This window comes from Gavia stellata, chromosome 3 (genome assembly GCF_030936135.1).
Source record: "Gavia stellata isolate bGavSte3 chromosome 3, bGavSte3.hap2, whole genome shotgun sequence".
NCBI classification, from domain to species: Eukaryota; Metazoa; Chordata; class Aves; order Gaviiformes; family Gaviidae; genus Gavia; species Gavia stellata.
Genome location: NC_082596.1, coordinates 78001606 through 78021802, shown reverse-complemented (window position 1 = coordinate 78021802; position 20197 = coordinate 78001606). Strand labels below are relative to the sequence as shown.

The window sequence follows — 20197 nt, the reverse complement described above, 5'->3', positions numbered from 1 at the left end:
GACGGGAGCGGCCGTCCCGACGGCGGGGCGCGCGGCGGGGCTGGGCCGGCGCCTGGCCGCCATGGGCCGCCGGGCGCGCGACCGCAGGCGGCAGCAGCAGCAGCGGCAGGAGCGGGGCGGCGACGGCGGCGGCGGGGACCAAGCGGTGAGAGCCGAGCCGGGCCGGGCCGGGCCGAGGCGGGGCGGGGAGCGGCAGGGCCGCCGGGCTGACGATGGCGGCGTGTTTCAGGGCTGGGCCGGCGGCTACCCCGAGATCGTGAAGGAGAACGAACTGTTCGAGCGGTACTACCGGGAGCTGGGCATCGTCCCCGCCGGCGAGTGGGACGCCTTCATGGCGGCGTTGCGGGAGCCGCTGCCCGCCACGCTGCGCATCACCGGCTACCGGAGGTAGGGGCCGCGGAGCGGGCAGGGTGGCCGGTTCGGGCAGGGGGACCCGGCACGCCCCGCTCCCCCGGGTGCCCTGGGCTGGCAAGTACCCGCGGAGGCGGTCTGCTGTCTGGCGAAGGTGTGTCTCGATCCGGCCTTCTGCGGGTCTCTGTCCCTTGCAGTCACGCCAAAGAGATTCTCCACTGCTTGAAGGAAAAGTACTTCAGAGAGCTGTACAATCTAGAGGTGGATGGCCAAAAAGTCGAAATGCCGCAGTCGCTGAGCTGGTAAGTGAGCTGGAAGTGAAATAAGGTATCGTGCATATTCCTGACATCTAGCCTGACAAATTGGTTTGGCTTTTTTTCCTTTTGCCTTTGCCCTCTGCCTGTCTCTTTTCCCCCAGGTATCCAGAAGAGTTAGCGTGGCACACTAACTTGAGTAGAAAAATCTTACGCAAGTCACCACAACTGGAAAAGTTTCATCAGTTTCTGGTTAGCGAGACAGAATGTGTAAGTTCTGGATAGATCTTGATTATTTTTTTTTTTTTAATTTCATATCCTGAGCAGTGTTTTATTTAAATGCATTATGAGAAATTGAGACTGTACCTTTTCTCTCAGAAGTTGAGTAGCTCGGAATAATCTGGATTTAATGTTGCTGTTGACAGTGATTCATCCCATGACTCTGGCACATAACCACAGTTACAAATACTTGTCCTAAACTAATTGCAAAATTTTTTTTTTGTTTGAGAATGTGAAAATGAGTCCCTGTAAAATAATTAGTTGTTGTTAGGAAACAGATATTTGAATCTGGTCCATGCGTGTGCATACTAAGACTTGCTTTTAATATGGATGTTTCTCACTTGGTTGAAGCCAGTTTCTCATCTCTTGAGCAGAAACTACATGCAGTTATCAGAAATTTCAGTTGGGTGAAATACTGTGATTTTGTTTGTTAAATGCTAACAAAATTTAATCCTAAGTTTATAATAGTGTGTTTCCGATTGCTTTATCATTTTACTGCATAGAGATTTAAAAAAATTATTGAAAAAGAAATGCATTCTTTTGGAACAGAATAAAAAGGAGTTTGTTTTGGTTTTGTTTTTTTCCTTTCAAGGGAAATATCAGTCGTCAGGAGGCTGTTAGTATGATCCCACCTCTGCTGCTTAATGTTAACCCTCATCATAAGGTAACTCTAGAATATACTGTGTACTACAGTTTTTTCCTGGAAGATAGTTTGTTTAAACTACAAATTACAACAGCAGTATCAATGCTGATACACAATTCTGTTTTGTGTTGGTATGTTTCATGTTTTCTGCATGTAAACCATGGCAATCAACTGGCGTTTAGATCACAAACAGACTGTCAGGCGAACATCTGCTTTATGTAATACCCTGCAAAAAACCACTTAGTTTTTAAGTAGTTACCTAATCTTATTTTCAAAGCGTAAATGTATTTAGCTGCATCTAAGTTACATATTCATGTTTCAACCCCCCTTTTAAAGTAAGGTGACTGTTTTTAACTTCCCGCTATCCATCACACTGTGAACAGAGGTAGTTTTCAAGATTCAAATGATAATGTTCTTTACCAGGTAGTTTTTACCCCTCTGTGCGTTTTGAAGAAATTGCAAACTTCTGCTCTGTAAATCTGTTAGGCAAAATAATTTGGGTGAGTTGAAACATACTCTTTAGCCACCATCAACAGCATAGATTGCGAACTTTAACTGGGGTGTCTAAGGAATGCCCGTGATATTTTCTAATGGCAGATTGCAGGAATGGGGATATCTGGTAGCAAAATTCCTGTTCTAACCTTAGTGATGTTTTCGTACGCTACATTTGTTTGCAGAATGAATCTGTCGGGTGGCCTTATTCTCTCAATCTGTTAAGTTAATGAGCTAGGTAGAAGTGTCTTGCTATCTCAAGCAACTGTGTGGTGCACTTTCTTAAATTTTTCATGACGTATTTTAAAATTTTAAGTTTTTCAAAATTCTGACCTATATGTTTTAGAGACTCATTCGTACATATTTGTTTTTATCTTAACATTACTTAGCATTATAAACTTTCCAGTTTATTTTCTCCTGCTCTCACCCCAACCCAATGTATGAGACAGGGCTGACGGCTGTGTTACGTGAGGCAAGGTTTCTCAGCTCTATCAAATGAATAACGGATTGAGTGATAAATTCAGTCCTAATGTGTCACAGGTACATTTTGAGTTTTGTCTGGAGTTGAACTGGTAGTGAATGTGTTCGACTTAATGTAAAACACAAATTGTGAGAATATTTTTGCACACACCTTACTTATATTGCATATACTAAGATAGCAGTATACGGTTTTTGCATTGAATGTTTAACTTCAGTGACTATATTTCAACAAGCACTTTCCAGAAATGCCTGTAAGATTTCACAAGTTTCCTCATAAATCAGACTCAGAATAGGTTCTTTGTCCTTTCTTGTGACAAGACAGCAAATAGGTGCTGTAACGATGCCTTGGCTGTTGTCATTTAAGACCTTGCACGTTTCTTAGTGCCTTATTTTCTGAGCTGCTTGTTATGACCAGGATTGCAGGTTACTTTTCATGCTTAACCAGCAGGTTCTGTACATCATGTCCTACATGCTCATTCCTGCCTTACACAAGGATCAGCCTGATGACTGTCAAACCTGTCTGTAGTTGTGTTAATTTTTAATCTACTTTTCACAATTCAGTTTTCTCTCACCATCAATTTGCTGGACAATTTTAGAGCATGTTTAGACTTGCTTATTCTTCATTATCTTTTGCATTATCTACAAAAGTAAGTAGAAACCGCTATCGTCACAACAGCAGGTATGATGCTCTCTTACTGACTATGTCTCATGACGCGTTAACACTGCTGCATGGCAGCGCTTATGACATGCTTTCTGGAACTGTCAGTAAATGCTCTTTGCATTTCTCTGGGGTCTGTCTTCGGGTTTAGTCTTGTTCATGCCAGGGGCTTGCATGAGGATCTGAGCAGATCCGTCCCCATGTTTTATCCTGTTTCACGATTTCAGGTAACTTTTACTGGTGCTAAAGGTCCAGAAGATAGATAGAGTCATATGTTTCTGAAAATCTGTAACTGGGCAAGACGAAAGACTTTGAGCTTCCTTACTTAAGAAGAGAGTGTTAGCTGTTAAATGGTTTGCTGTGAAAGTGATTCTATGAATGTCTCGATCACAAGCCAAGTTTTTGATGAGCCAGAAGGGAGAAGTATGCTAGAAATCAGGTGTTGGTGTCTGTGCTGTTCTGTTCTGCTGCCCGATGACGGTTCAAATACTTCTGAGTGCTTCTTCCAGGATATAGAAACAGGCAGTTTATGCTGCCCTGATTTTTTTGCATTAAAATGCAAATGTGTGAGGAGGGATAGCAGTTAATTTTTATAAAATCTATATAATCAACTGTGTCGGGTGGTCTCTGATTAATTTACTGAGAGTTAAAGAAAAGTTCAGCTTGCTCTTGGATGTAACTTTTCACTTAATGTTTGTGTGTATATGTAAAGTTCCAGTTAACTTCAGTTGGAATTGCTTGTGAGCTGATAAAAGGACCATATCGTCATATCTGTATTCAGATTTATCTTTCAAATTTTTTTTCAGCTGATGTATTTGTTCCCTAGAAACCAAAGTCCTTGCTATATTTTAGACCCTCAGGGATAAAGTTGCATTTCGTGATGCATACAAAGAACAGAACTGTACTTTGTGTTTTTGCACATTGGTGTTCAGAACAATCGTAATTCTGCAATTGTATGAAAAAATACTTAATTTAAACAAGAGCACATAGCAAATTTTTCAAGTACTTAAAAAATACAAGGTAGGACTTTTTTTTTTTAACTTTCTGGTGTTTGTAGATTCTAGATATGTGTGCTGCACCTGGATCTAAGACTGCACAACTCATTGAAATGTTGCATGCAGACATGAATGTTCCTTTTCCCAGTAAGTCTGGAAAAACTACCAAGAACTTTTGTGACTTTGCATTTCCTCTTTTTTTTATAGAAGATTATTTTTAATATCACAGAGAAGTAACTGCATTTAACTACATATTGAATTCCCAAAGTAGTTGAGGTATATGAGATGGGAAGTACCCCACCTTTTCCTTGAAGTTTTGTGGGCTTCCTTGGCTTGAAGGAGAGAGGTGGATTATAAATCTTCACGGTTCAGACTACAGTAGGTGTGGTCAGAGCTTAATTTTAGGTGGTGGCCCATGAACCCTTGTGTTTTAGTGGTATCCTGCAAACACTGAATTAAGCTGCTTTAGCCTTAAAATGGTCATGATATTTATCTTTTTTTTTAAGCTTCAGAATCTTTACTTTCAGTTAGACGCTCACAGAAAATACTGTTCATAAAAATTGTGAAGTTGGGGGGAGTGGATTCTTTCTGTGTTTTACTGAAAAATCTGCTGATGTGCAGAGATTGTCTTTGGTGGCAGCGGAGGTGTTCCCTGTTATAAGGGTTTTACTTTGAGAGTGAAAAGTTGAAGGGCCCTTGGGTTGTCTTACTTCCGCTGCATGCAAGTTGGAACTCTTGAGACTATATTTGACACATCAGTTAAACCTCAACATGCTTTATGTTATTTTATGTTCAGCAAGGGGTCCTCTATTCATAAGTAGTCTTTTACGTAAAAATCTCTAGTGAAAGGTTTACACAACTTTGAAGATAAGGCAATAAACTATGTAAAATTATTTAGTTATTGAATAGTAAAACACCTTCCCACTATTTTATGTTCGCAGAGGGTTTTGTAATTGCTAATGATGTTGACAATAAGCGCTGCTATTTGCTGGTTCATCAGGCTAAGAGATTAAACAGTCCATGCATCATGGTGGTAAATCATGATGCCTCCAGCATTCCTAATCTACAAATAGATGTCGATGGAAGAAAAGAGATCCTCTTCTATGACAGGATTTTGTGTGATGTCCCCTGCAGGTATTTTGCATGTTATCTTCAATACACATATTTTACTGCACTAAGTGCAGTGCTGGAATTTTTGTGTTACTGAGTTAAGCTTTTTGAGTTGCTTAGTGAGTTATGATTTACAGCAACTTCCAAAATAGGTGAGTGCCTTAAACTGTCTTAAGTAAGGGGATACCAAATCAAGGTGAACTTTTTTCATTCTGAGTGGTACTTAAATTTGGTCAGCTGAAGGGGTTCAAATTTTGAACTTATACTCAGGATACTGAAATACAAAGATGGTGTAAACAAACAGTACAGTATAGGAGAACTAGTTAACATGGGAGAAGGGCTATTAATTTTTTGCTGCTATAAATGACTTGGATATGAAATGAGGTTTACCCACAAATATTACAAATCTGTTCAACCTCTGTTACAGTGGAGATGGAACCATGAGGAAAAACATTGATGTATGGAAGAAGTGGACAACACAAAACAGTTTACAGCTCCATGGGTAAAAATGCTTATTGCACATCTGCACTTCTTTCATTTCTCTCTCCTCCTTTTCCCATATCTTTATCATCTGCATGCATTCACATGTTAATATATGACAAAGCAGAGACTGAGAACAGTCACTTTTCTCTCAAATCAAGAGCTTATGTGCTATTCAGAGAAAGTGTAGTGTTTCAGATGTGAGGTCAGCCTCCAGTGGAGTGTGTGAGTATAAATTTCTTGTATTCTTATGAATATCTGGCATATTAATATTCATTGAATTAATTTAAACAAGGTAGCTAATAACAGGGAACAAATAATTTGGTTGGGATTCTTAGCATTTAGGCAGGTAAAATACTGTTGGAAAATACAGAAACTTGTAAAATCTAATAGTAATGTTTTTAACATCTTTAGAATGTTAGAGATCATGTATAAATGGTTTCAGTTACCTGAGATTGATTTGTGTTAACTGATGGTGAATGAGTACTTAGCCTAGTGCAGGTGCTGGTAAAAAGCAGTAATTTAAACACAGATGAAAAAGCTTAGAACATTTTACTGGGCATTTGTAACAAGCTGGGAATGTGGTCAGTTACTGTGACTCAGCTGACCTATGGCGACTTGCTGTTTGGTAACTCATTCATAATTACAGGTTTTATTTTAGTTGTAAGTATGCAGGTAGGGTATAAGCTGGTGATCCAGCTCAGTGCTACTTTTCTCAGAAGGCCAATGCTAGCTAAGCTGTGTTGTCTATAATATTTGTAATAGTCAAAATTGCTCGTCATTTTAACCCTAGATTTCGGAGAAGAGTAAGGTTGGGGCGTTATTTTTCTAGTGCTGAGTACTTTATTATAAACTTGATGGGGCACTAGAAAGAACAAAATACAGAATGTTATGTTAAAATCTATCATGCAGTAGTGTTAATGTTTGACCTAATTGCTTTAATAGGTGTAATTGTAAGTGTGTCTGCAGCGTAGACTGCACTAAGCTGACTTAATTTAAAACTGACTTTAATTTGTGTACTGGTGACAGCTGTGCAACTCAGTATGTGCTGACTTAGTCCATGGAGAGTTATGTGTCTGCAATATAGCTTCATCTGTAAGAAATTTGATGGCAAATCTTTCTGGTTCGTGATTGATACCTGGCCAGACCAAGAGTGTTCTGTTAGATTGCAGTTAAGAATTGCAACCCGTGGTGTTGAACAGCTGGCAGAAGGTGGGAGAATGGTATATTCTACGTGTTCATTGAATCCTATCGAAAATGAGGCTGTGATCGCATCTCTGCTGGAAAAGAGTCAAGGTGAGAATGCAAACTTGGATGGAGTGGGGAAATCTTTTTTTCTCAGCCCAAAAAAGGATATGTGTATGATAGTACTAGTAATAAACTTAGTGTAGGTGATGTGCTCCTGGTATGCAAAACTGAAGCAATTTTTTGGTACCAGTAGGATTTCATAGGTGTTGATATGAGCAGTCTTCTTAAATGGGCCTAAATCGGGTGCAAATGTAAAACCTGAAGAAGTTCTGTTAATGATACACAAAAGATATCTACAGATCAATGGAATTCAGTCAGTGTTATCTGGCTTCGGCTAACTGATTCTACTGGTTGGAGACCCTGTCTGACATTCATATTTTCTTTGGAAAACACAGTGTGGGACATTACTGCTGTAGACCATAGGAGTAAAAAGCCCAGAGTGTACTTAAGCAGTTAGAGGAATGTGATTGTGCGCCAGTAGGTGGGAGTCGCTGATAATTTTGGCATCTTTTGACCCACATTTTGACATGCTTGAATTTTAATGTCTTTAAGCTCATGGGTTTCTTTTACACTTTTGACTCGCATATGAAGGCTTTGCATAAGTGGCTGTTCAGTCTCCATCAGCTGAAGTAACAAGAGGTGGAAGAACTGAGATGAGCTGGGAAGCTCCACTGCATCAGTTTATGATAGTAGGGCTTACTAGCCCTAATTTCTGGTCTTGAGCTGATGGACACTGTTTTTTTCTGAGTCAGTATCCTGAAGTTTGGAGATGTCTAATTGGATTTTGCATCAAAAGTTCCACAGAGTTTGTTAAGTTGGGCCTTGTACAGAGCAGAAGCTGTATTACTGCTGGAGCTGAGCTGTTTCTGGAATTAGAATAGACTGTTTTGTGTTATGTTTTCTTCGTGCCAGTCACTATTCTGGCCCCAAATTATGTGTGACATTTCATTGTCTCCCAAACAGCAGTATAACTAAAATGCCTGTAGATAATTAGGAATTGATTATTTAATTTCCACTCAAAGAACATTTTTATTTAGAGGTAGTTTTTTGGCAGACTGAGTGAAAAAACACATTTCCAGTAAATTATAGTATGCTTGGCTTATTGAAGACCGTAATGCACCAGAGTTAAGTTTAATGACAAGAAGATTGGAAAGCTTTAAGGGCTAGTTTGGCTAGGAGGATGAAGCAGTATGGATGTTAACAGAGGCCAACAATTGCAGTATTTGGGGTAAATTCAGTACTTGGAGGTAAGGATCTTGACTGCAGTATTGGGCTGTGGCATTTGGATCTTGTCTCTGCCCAGTGCGGGTATCTTGAGGCTTACTTGGAGGCTATGATGTGTCCCAGCGAGCGAATGTTATCCCTGGGACTTGAACATAGGTGTAGCTAAAGAAAAGGGAGGAGGTAGTGGAGTGGTCTGCAAGGGGCATTGGACCTCAAGGATTTGCTCAGGTCAGTCCAGAAATTTTGTTGGTTCTTCAGTCTTAACTTAGTTCTTAGCACTGTCTTATATGGCTACTTGTGGAGCAGATCAGAGATTGCTTTCCCCTTGGGGCTGAAGGAGTAAGGAAAAGGCACTTTGGTACCATGTTTCCCTGCTGGGAACTGTAGTACTTTAATGGCTGATCAGTCTGATGTAGTCGAGGCATCAGTTGAAGTCATGCTGTAGGTGGGCAGGAATATTCAAAGGATCGACAAAAACATCAAGTTTAATCAGATTTGAAATGCCATTTTGGAATTTGTCTATGAATTGATGTATCACTTTTTCATTTATTTAAAAGACTTGCTTAAACTGTCACTGTTAAGAGTAAATGGTTAGTCATGTAGAACAGGTTGATAAATTGTGTACAATATGAGGAAAAGCCTACCTAATTGTTAAATAACTAAGTATTCAGAATCACAGAAGAGAAATTTTAAGGTTATTCTATAGAGGGATCACCTACTTAAACAGTAAGTTTTTATATCATTCTTTCTGGACTTGGGGCAGTTTAAAGTTTTTATTCAGTAGGTTAAATGATACTCTGTTGATGTTTCTTGTAGTAATTTGACATATTTTAGGCACATAGCCTTTTGTCCTGTTAGGTTGATAGTACTTACCTTCCTGTTAAACAGTTGGGAATTTTCCTTTCCATTTAAAAAATAATAAATTCTTTTTTCTCTTACACTGGAATATATTAAGATTGTAAGTCCATAAAATCAGAATATATCAAGCAGTTTAAAAGGCTTAGTCATCGCAAAGGAGTACTTCTCCAAAAAATACTTAATCAGTGTAGTAAATCCAAATACTAAGTAAGTGAGAATTAAAACTTCGATGACTCCATTGCCCAGAACACTGATATTTAATGTTACAGGTTGTAGCGTATTACTCTATGCAGCTGCTACAAAAAGTATCTAACTGTTATATGTTGGTTAATTTATAGGTTGCAAACTTCTGTAGTTATTATGAACAGTTTAAAAAGCAGTGGTTAAAGCAGTTTGAAGGTTTAAAAAGCAGTCGTCTTAAAACGGTCTTAAAACTTGAATAAACTTTTATTTTTATAGAAGTTAATTAGGAGCACAACTCAAATTCTGCTTTCAAGAATGTTTATATTCTTGGGGTTTCAGGTGCCTTAGAACTTGCTGATGTCTCTTCTGAGTTGCCAGGTTTGAAGAGGATGCCAGGAATTACAAAATGGAAGGTACTTACCTGATATTTCTGTGAAGTTCTTGGTCTGTCATAGAGTGTTAAATTAGGGAAATTTTGAAGTGTAAAATTTAAAAACGTTAGATTGAGCTGAAGTAATGGTAGTGATTTGCTGTTTAGAGTTGTAGACAATAAAGCATTGTAGGGGAGAAGGCTAAAAATATTTCTGATTATAAGTTCTTGTCTCCTCATCTGCTCTCCTCTTTTCCCTCTAGCTTTCTTTGCTCTATCTCTTACACTTTCTTAATATAATTCCCTTTTCTATTGCGTGCAGCATGCAGCCTGTAGATGGCAACATAATTTCAGCCATGTTTTAAGTTATCTCTCCTCCTCCGTCTTTACAGTCTGTCAGTGTGAGATTCTACGGTTCTTTAGCTGGTCCGTTTGAATCATTTGGAAGTAAAAGCTGTTAAACCCATTCTGGAAATAAGCTGTAAAAACTGCCGTTAAGTGAGTAATCCTAGAATATTAATAGAATTCTATTTTGTTCCAGGCATTATGTGATTTAAATTCTGGAAACAGACTGGTAGGGAGGGACAAAAAACTCCAAAGCTTCTTCAGCATCCTGTTAAGAGTATAATCAAGAAGAGTAGGCGGCCATCCTGGTAGTAGGGAAAGAAGCTCTGATTAACTTTTAATTATGAGCGTGTGCCTTTGCAAAACCATTAGTTGTTCTGTCTTCTCTCACTGTTTCACTAGTCTCTTGCAGTGGTACAGTCTACAGGTTTGTGCCTGGGTGTAGGGTAATGAACAAGATGCATGGAATAAAGATTTGCTTATGTTCTGTCATTGGAAATCCAGCTTAGAAACTAGCTGATTTCTTTCTTCTTACACTTCCAAAAGTTTAAATTGTATGCTTGTACCTGAAGGATAAATGTAAATGTGTGATCGTGGCTCTATAATCTTAACTTTACTTTTTTTTGTACTGTATAAGGCTACAAAATATATACAAAAAGATCACTAAGAGTATATTGTATCCCCTGGAACATTTATTTCTGTGTTTGCAGTTGAAACATAAATCTCCCTAATGGGTATTTTAAAAAGTAGGCTAATAAAATCTGTTGAAAGTTTGCAGGATTTTCTTCAGCTCTTATTTGCTGCTACTGTATTTTTTTCAAGCCTCATTGGCTAGCTTGTCATTGAATATATTTGCTTGCTTTGCTGCTGTTTGTACTTGGTGTGGTCTTTTGTTTCCTGGTGAAACATCTGTTCAATGGGAGCTCTGTGACTTAGTGATTACATTGAATATTCCTGAGTATCAGTTGACTGTAAGACTCTGGAAACAGTAAAATAAAAATAAGGTTTTGTTCAAGGAACGCTTAGGTGCTTGGAAATAGCATTCACTACTCTCTCCTTAAGCCAGGCGATGAGGAAACTCAAATGAGTTGTTTCAGAATCTTGAGGGAAGAGACCTTTTTAACTTCAGATACGTTAATCTACTTCTGCAACACTTTTTTTAGTCTTCGTACTACCCTAATAAGAGGCTAGCAAAATGTGCGGTAGAGAAGACAGAAGCATCTTCTTTGATGCTTTGTCATTCCAGCAGTTACATTGTGTGGTTAGACTGGTAAACCAAAACTGACAAAGCAGGGCTGTTAGGCAGTTATTCTCGTACACCCAAAATAGTTTTAGACTTCTTTGTACTTCCAGTTATTTATCAGTCCTGTTGTTTGTTTCTCTCAAGCTGAACTCATGGCTTTCAAAGAAGAGCAGTTCAGCATTGCAGTCTTATCTTGTCTCCATTTAGCAATATAACATGCAGCATATTTGGGCTTGAAATACTAATTCTGGAAGTACAGTCATTTCTATTTCAGGAACATGGAAAGGCACAATATTTTAGGTGTGATCTGATCAGTGGCTGAGATATGCCAGACTTCATGACGCTGAAATCTTTCTTCTAACATTCTTAGTGAAATTGTAATCTAGATAAATCTTACATTTCAGTTTCCAGTAGAACACTTAATTAAACCTTCAAGACAATCACAGTGGGATGTATGAAAACACTTCACTGTGCCTGCCAGTCCTGAAGTCACCATCACCCTGACTTCTCTATTTTGTTGCCTTAATGATAAAAATGGTCCTTCATTTCAGTCATTAATTTTATGCATTTGCCCCACACATTCCTGGATGTGACCTTTCTTACAGCCCTAGCGTCCAGTACAGAACCAGACATCTAGAGTTCTGAACTCAAATTTTCCCTTTTCCACCCCCCACCCCCACCCCCACTTTGGTATTCTTGCTTGAAGAGCATTCAAAATGCCTTGCAACAAGAGTTGTGGCTCTAACCTTCTGCTTGTATCTCAAGTGTCCTTCAAAAGCTTTGACCCTTAGATGGAATGAGGTGATGTTATGTTCACAGAGTATCTTAGAGTGGATTTATAGATGTGTTCTGAGTCCTGGATAAAGATACAGACACTAGAAAATTCATGGGGACATGGTTCTTCAGTAACTTTTCTTGAAAACATCTTTATCTATGACCTATGTAGGGCTGTGTCATGGGGCTGTATGCTTACCAAGCTGTTGTGTTGCACACTTGCATCTTTCTTATATAATGAAATTGGGATTCCTCGTTTCTCTACTAGACTGCAGTAGCCCTTTTCCTTTGTATACTGCTTGGAAGCTGCCTGCAGCAGAATGTCTCACAGCCAGTCTCATAGAGAAAAGGAAGTAATGTATCCTAAATCTGATGGCTTACTAATCTTCATATATTCCACCACTGTCCTTCCTTTGGATTTTGGTGTTCTGTATGTTCTAGAAGGTTAACAGAGATTACTGCAGGTCATTGTGCACCAGTCTTTACATGACTGCGCACTTTTTGAAGCATGAAAAGTGGAGCAAAGAGGTACAGTTGGCAAGAATCTCCTGCTCTTAAGTGCACGCATAAAATGCACATAGGAAAAATACACTTAAAGAACTTAATTTACTATACCAAAAAATAACTTCTCTTTTTGGCATCTGAACCTCAGTTTGAAAGTATTTTAATTAAAACTTGTAAAATGGTGACCCATATTCTTCAGAGTATTTATATTTACTCCTTTGAAGGTAATGCTGAAAGATGGACAGTGGTTTGATGAGTGGAAAGATGTGCCTTCAAATAGACAAACACAAATACGTCCCACTATGTTTCCAGTAGAAGATGAAGAGAAGCTAAAGGCAATGAATCTAGAGCGTTGGTAAGTTTTCCCAGAGTAGATTTAATGAGGTTTTGATGGTTACCTTGTATGGTGGTGGGCAAATTATAATTAGGACGTCACATTAGGAATGCGTTGCAGTACAGATCTATGGTTGTATAGGTCTGAGTATATTCTGATCGCTTCATATGTAATGGCAGTGCACACTTTTTAAATTTCAGTGAACAGAAAGAAATTATTGAAATTTGCTTAGGAGGAATAAGTACTCACACAAACAGGTCAAATTCTGTTCATACAATAGAGATACATAGCTAAAATTACTGGAAAAGTATGTAAAACTAACATTTTAACAATGTGTCTTATTTTCTATGAAAGACTTTCCATAGCTATTCTAAAAATAGTGTTTAGAAATGAGTCATTAAAGCTCAGATGTGAATGGTGAAATGAATGTGTTGCACTAATGCAAGTTATTTTGCCAGAATGCTCTATTTTAGATCCTGTTTCTAGCTTGATAAATTAAATCTGTGCAATCCTACTAGGAATACTTAGTTTACCCTGGAAGTAAATATAAATGTGACACTTCTAGTACTTTGTGAGAGCCTGAATGCTGATGATTAATACACTGCAACATTTTTTTTTTTTAATTTTTTTTTTTCCCCCTAGTCTTAGGATATTGCCACATCACCAGAACACAGGAGGTTTCTTTGTGGCTGTGTTAATAAAAAAATCTCCAATGCCATGGAATAAACGCCAGCCTAAGGTAACTTCTTTTAAAAGAGCTAAAATGTTAAATTTTAGTAACATTTCTGGAATTTTTTTGAAAGCTTACATGATAGAAAACATGCCATAACTGTTTTGTACCTGCCCTTCAGTTATAGTTCAGTGTGTCAATTAAAAATAAATTCCTAAATCCCTTAAGAACTTAAAAAAAAAAAAAAATCTCCTTTCAAAATAGAAAAAATAAAGGGGGGGGTGGATTTTGAAATTGTAGTAAAATAGCAAGATAAAACTTGAACCTAAAATTAAGGCTTTGAAAGAATTACAGAAGCAGATTAGATTGAGTAGCTAAAGCTGTCACTTCCTTCAGCTGTGTGTGGTCCCTCTGCTGAAGGCTGCTTTTTCTGCTGTGTTGTAAGCTAATTCTGATTTCAGTTTATCTTACTCTGTGGCTGGTTGCTCAGGAGTGATTCACTAGCAGATTAGTCTAGCAGATCAGCAGCAGGAGGAATGGATGTAAAACTGTTAGGAGCAGCAGCAGCAGCTTCAGCCATCTGACTTTAATACATTTGTTGTCAGTTGTCTTTAAAATCCTGTCAACAGGATTTTAAGTTGACGTGATTTATTTGATCCCTTAGATTGTTCATATCTTTGAGAGAAACTTCTTGTGTGAATCCCTTTTAGCTGTTTCTATTTATTTGATTTGCTTCATTAGAACGCCTTATGAGTAAAATTTATGCAGCAGTAAGGAAAAAGCATTTATTCAGAAGGAAGTGTCATCCAAATAGTTTATGCTGTTTTAAGTTTAATGTTGTAGCACTCTTCCAGAAAGTGTGCAGCAGGAGGTTGTGTGTGTCACTTTGAGTGGTAGGAGGAAAGCAGCAGATCCTGACTTAAAAAAGGCTTCTCTGTGAGTGCTTGAACATGATTTTGTTAATGGTACAAAAATAGCTTTCTTGGACAGTTGGTAAGAAATTATCCAGTACTAGAGGTAAACACAACTTGCAGTGATATCTTGACTTAGTAATCAGATTAACTCCCTACATGGATGTGTTTAAGCACTTACATACAAATTGATAAGAATTAAGCACATGCAAAGAGAGAACATAGGTGCCTTTTGTTACAAGTTAAATACTACTTTTGCTTTGTTAAAAATACTATTATTTGAAATAGGTTCATCAGAAATTACCACAAAGAACAGGAGATACTGAAGTGACAGCAGCTAATTCAGATAATGGTTCTGAATGTATTACTGAAGAACCAACATTTGCTGAAAATGAAGTGTCTAAGAAAACACAAGAATTGCAGAATTCAGACTCTGAGCAAAGCAAAAAGGAAGGAGTATGTGGGTAAGAGACCATGTCTAAGTATTTGTCCTGTGACAGCTATGTAATTGCTGAGTGTTCTACAGTTCTTTTGTTACTGGTCTCATTTAGAAGTCGATCAAGAAGAATTAATGAATTTGCTTAGTTGTCCTACGTTTCCATGTTTTCTGTCTTGTATTTCAGCAAGTTAGGAAAGTAACAACTTTTCTTATTAGCATTTGCAAAGTCTGTTAGTCCTTTCTTTGTTAAGGAAAAAACTACTTTCAGAAGTTAACCTTTGGAAGAACTTTACTGCCTTCACAATTACTCCCTCAGAAATCTTTGTTTACTTGTTTTTGTGGTTTCTGTTTTCAAGCACTGCTTTCACTTCCTCATTTTAAGAAGTTAAATTGTGGGTGGTGTTGTCTTAGCGAAGCACAGGAGAATGTCAGTATTCTGTTTGGCATACTATCATTACCATAAGGCAAGTGTTGACTAAATGAACTGAATGTACTGATTTTAAACCAAGTACTTTTACTAAAATTGGCAATGCAATGGTATTTTCTTTTTAGACCACCACCATCTAAAAAAATGAAGTTGTTTGGTTTTAAAGAAGACCCTTTTGTGTTTCTCCCTGAAGATGATCCATTGTTCCTTCCTATCCAGTAAGAAAAAAATGTTTCTGTTTTGGCAGTAAGATTTCTGGTAGTTTAGAAATATTAGTAGTTCAGTTCATCACAAAAGGTGGGTCTAGTTGTCCATACATAAAACTTCTTTCCCTAACTTTGCACTAGGTGTCCCTCTCTTCAACACTTAAACTCTTCTTAAATTAAAATAGCCAACTATAGTTTGCACTGGAAATTTTTGAGTGTATCTTAGTCTCTCTGATAGCTTGTCTTTTCTGATGTCATGCATCTTAGAAAGTTGAATCTTTGTGTTCTGGAGCCAAAGTGTTGTTTGCAAAGATAGCTTGAGTAAAGGGGCTAACCCATGCATTTTGAGTATGTAATTTCACTGTTCATTTGATCAAACCAAGTATTATGGCCACAGGAAGTTTTATGCATTGGACCCATCATTTCCCAAGATGAATTTACTAACTCGAACTCAAGAAGGAAAGAAGAGACAGCTGTACATGGTTTCTAAGGAACTGAGGAATGTGCTTCTGAACAACAGTGAGAAGATGAAGGTATGGTTCATTTCTTCAGGTTTTCTCAATGGAGATCATAAGCATAAGTGGATGTCTCCTTGAACTTTATTTGCCAAGCTTATTGTTTATATAGAGGATTAGCCCTCTGATAGGCCTTTTTTTTTTTTTTAGTCTGAATGAATGTTTTCCTCTTTATCCCTCCTCTGTTAAAGAGGTGAAGAGTTGTTTCTGAAAAGTAAATAACAGTCTCCAAGATTAAAATCGGTATGTTTTTTGGCAGATGGAAGGGAACGTAAAAGTAGAGGATGGGAATATATAACTGCTGCGTGTGTACCAGCATTGTTATGTGGTCTTCAGGTACCTTCACAAGTTTACATTGACACTGTTGTATTTATGAGCCCCTTAATTATGAAGGTATTAAAAGCTTTGAAAGCCTACCAAAAATAAGGGATAACTTCAGATAAAATATTAGCTGGCTGTGTTACATGGGGACATTGTTTCAAAGTCATTTCAACAACTGAATATTTTGAAAAGTTGTTAAGCTGAATGATAATGGGATAAGAAGTAGTTTTTGTGAATTAGAGGGGAAAATAATTTGTTTTATATGAATTCCCATGGCAAATGCCTTGCAAATGCTAAAGATTTGTCTTAAAAGTTGTTGATGACCTCAATCTAACTTAAATTATTCTAGTCCACCTTCATTCCTGCGCCAAGCAGGGCTAACTTCAAAGCTAGATCAGATATGGTTCAGGGCCTCATCCAGTCAAATTGTGAAAATTTCCAAGGATATTCATTACATCTTTGCAACAGATCTTTGAGATGGTTAAATAATTATCCTTTTGTCCCACATGCAGGAAATGGCTGCATAATTGACAAAATTCTAAGAAACTGGTGCATTATATTAGGCAGTGAGACTAAGTACCACAAAGGATTTAGTGTCCTAATATTAAGTACTTGTGCATTTTTAAAATCCCGTCCTTGATTGACTTTCCTAGAATCACCCAGAAAATTCTTACTCAAACTAAAATTAACATTAGATCTTAATAGTTCATTGCCCTCATTTTAAGACTAACACTTCCTCACAGTGTTCAGTTTTCAACATGGAAAGGAGTAAAAGGTGTTTATGTTGAGAGAGAACTGTGTTTTGACAGTGGGAATTCCTTTTTCCCTTGAATGAGTTTTCACATGAAATTAATTCGGTGTCCGATGCAAATGAACAAATGTTACGGCAGAATTATCCTTTCTTCCTCCTTTCAGTCAAACAGTTGAGGAAAAACAAAGTTCAGAGTGGTAATTTAGAATTTATACTCCTTAATGATGCTTATTGGCTTTGCCATTTGCAGGTTATTAACACAGGGATAAAAGTCTGGTCTCGCAACAGTGATGGTGAACAGTTTGGATGTGCGTTCAGATTAGCACAAGAGGTAATTACATAGCATTGTATTTTTGAAGGAGATACTTCGGTTTCCTTTAGAGCCTATAGCACAGCTGGCATTAACTTTGTCAGATCAATGACAATTTGTATTTTCAGTATGGTTTAAAATGTGAAAATTGTTTTCTGATATTAGCTAAAGGACATACTGTTTTTAACATTTTTTGTTCAGAAAGTAGAGATTGCGTTTTGAAATAATAATATTTATTTATTAAACAGGGAATTTATACTCTGTACCCATTCATTCATGCAAGGATTATAAATGTCTGCATAGAAGATGTTAAAATTCTGCTAACCCAGGAGAATCCATTCTTAAGTAAATTTAGCAGTGAAACACAGAAGAAAGTCAAAGACATGGGTAAGCCTTCTAATTTGTGCTATGAAAAAATGATGGAAGACTATGAAAGTCCTGTTACATAAACTGTTTGCTAAAAATTTTTACTAAATTTATCTTAAATATACTTGTTAATTAGGTAAGTAAGCATTACTGAAACCCAGTGTGCTGGTAGAAACTATAGTCCTTTCTGATCACAGCCTTTAAGGTTTATGAGCTCCAGAGAACAGAAGAGTTGCCAAACTTGGAACTTCTGTGAAGCCATATTTTTAAAATACCTGATGAAAAAAAATTTTATATCTGCTACTGGTCTTCACGCATGTTAGTGTTTCAACGGAAACTGTCATCTGCAATTGTTTGTCATGAATTTATGTATCAAATACAGTTATTCAGATTTTATTTTCTTAAATATGGGGAGCAATGTCTGCTTTTATTAAATTTTTATTTCCTCTATGCTGGATGCTTGAAGAAATGAAGAGTGGTTTTCAGTCTTTTGTTCATGTTGTTTTATTTCCAAGTCATTGCTGGTCCTTGTACTTCAGTGTTTGATGAGACAAAATGGGAAGAAGGCTTGGGCTGGCATATTCTTATGTTCATTTTACTTAAGTAAAAGTTCCATGCTAGATTCACTGAGTAAATTAATCCACGATGTGGTTTTGTATTTTTGTTTCGTTGGTTTCTTGGGGTTTGGGAGGGGACAGGATTGGCAATTGCTTTTGTAACTATATAAATACTTTGGTCTGGGGGGAAAAAAAGGGGGGGGAATAAAAACTGGTATTGTGTATAGTTCACTGTACTGATGTAGGTAACTGCTAAACAGCTCATGCTGCATGGCTGTCTAAAAACTTGTTTTCTTGAACATTGTCAAATGACAATCACTTTAACGTTGTACCAAGTAACACATCTGTTTTGGTTTTGTTCCCCCCAACTCCCTTCCCTGTAGCAATGGGAAGTATAGTTCTGAAGTACGACCCAGACCCTGAGTAAGTAGATGTATTGCTTTCCATTTATGCAGTTTTAAAACTTGGTCAAGAATTTATTTTTACTCGGCAAAAACAGAAGTGGAGGGATAGAGATGCAGTGAGGTCAACAGTAAAGACAAACAGCATACAAAGACTATAACAGGGAAAGAAGCTATCTTGCCTGTGTATTCTTAAAACAATTGTAGGATTTAGGTTTATAAAGGAGAGCTAGTAGTTCTGCCAGCGGTCCACAGTATCGCTGCATGTTTGTTTGTTTCCCTGTGAAGTCCAGCATTTGGAACAAAAAACGTTAAACTTTCTCATTGTTCATTTTTGTTGACAAAGTAGTATCAGAAGCTCTTGAGAACTTTGTAAATGTAAACTTTCATCTTGCTGTTGCTTATATTAGTTTTGAAACCAGAGCCAGAAGATTATTTTGCCTGTTGCAGAAATTTAATAGCATTGAGCTTTATTGTTTTTTGCTTGCTTGCTTGTAGACAAGCAGGTACCTGTTTAGATATTGAAGTTAAGACCCATATACTTGCATCTTCTATGAATAGTTATAAAATGCATTCACTATTAAAGATTGTGCATTTATTTATCAGGGTATGGCTATAAAATTAAGTTTTGAAGATTAACGTTTCCATAGTTGACTGAACGTAACTGCTTGTTTGTAGAAAACCCGATGATCTTCAGTGTCCTATAGTGCTGTGTGGTTGGCAAGGAAAGACATCACTCCGTGCCTTTGTGCCCAAGAATGAGAGACTTCATTACCTGAGGATGATGGGAGTTGAAGTGTTTAAAGCAAAGAGGAAAGAGGAGGAATCGGAAAGTAAAACAGAGGAAGAAGCTCAACATAGGCCGGCACAAACAGATGAAGGAATGGATGTGGAAGACAAAGAACATGATTTAGTCACAAAAATGGAAGCAGAAATAGGTGAAGAATCTTCCCACAGTCCTGTGGAAAGCAGTGCTATGGAAGTAGAAAATAAAATTGAGGATTTAGATCAATCTAGTAAAACCACCAACAGTCATGTAAGTCAGGAAAGCAAAGACACGGATACGAGCAATGTCTAAGATTAAGTTTCTTTCTCTGTTACTTGGCAGCTTCCATGAGGCTCACATCCAGACTTTTGCTTTTAGCACGGAAGTATATTTTAAAATTTCTGTTGGAATGGGTTGTTCCTCTCTTAAAGTTTTGCCTATTTTATTTTTTAAATGAAAATTATAAAGAGATTTCTCTTCAAGTGTGTCTTCTTTTTACCATTTTAAGTTCCACATTACTGGTGGATTTGTGTGTCTGTTGCTGGCAATGGGCCATGCACCAGTAAAATCTAAAGCCTGTATTTGAAATGGAATAATAGTATGTACAAATGAACTGCCTGTGTAACTGGTCAAGAATTCCTTCAGAAGACAAAACTGGGGTTTCATTCAAAGCACACAAGTTTTAGAAAAATATTTCTTCTCTTAAGATTGCTTGCCCCACCTGCCACACAG

At 37.6% G+C, this 20197-nt stretch overlaps 1 protein-coding gene across 1 annotated transcript; it reads left to right on the top strand.

The window, feature by feature from the left end:
- Window positions 1-61: 61 nt before the first annotated feature.
- NSUN2 (NOP2/Sun RNA methyltransferase 2) lies at window positions 62-19936 on the top strand. The gene is made up of 19 exons (XM_059836172.1): window positions 62-145; window positions 230-387; window positions 549-653; window positions 770-875; window positions 1477-1548; window positions 4215-4299; window positions 5094-5286; window positions 5690-5764; window positions 6908-7038; window positions 9595-9668; window positions 12716-12846; window positions 13468-13564; window positions 14695-14870; window positions 15398-15490; window positions 15876-16011; window positions 17316-17396; window positions 17624-17762; window positions 18682-18721; window positions 19378-19936. The coding sequence occupies exons 1-19, from the start codon at window positions 62-64 to the stop codon at window positions 19775-19777; spliced, it is 2376 nt and encodes a 791-aa protein (XP_059692155.1). The 3' UTR covers window positions 19778-19936.
- The last annotated feature ends 261 nt before the right edge of the window (window positions 19937-20197 follow it).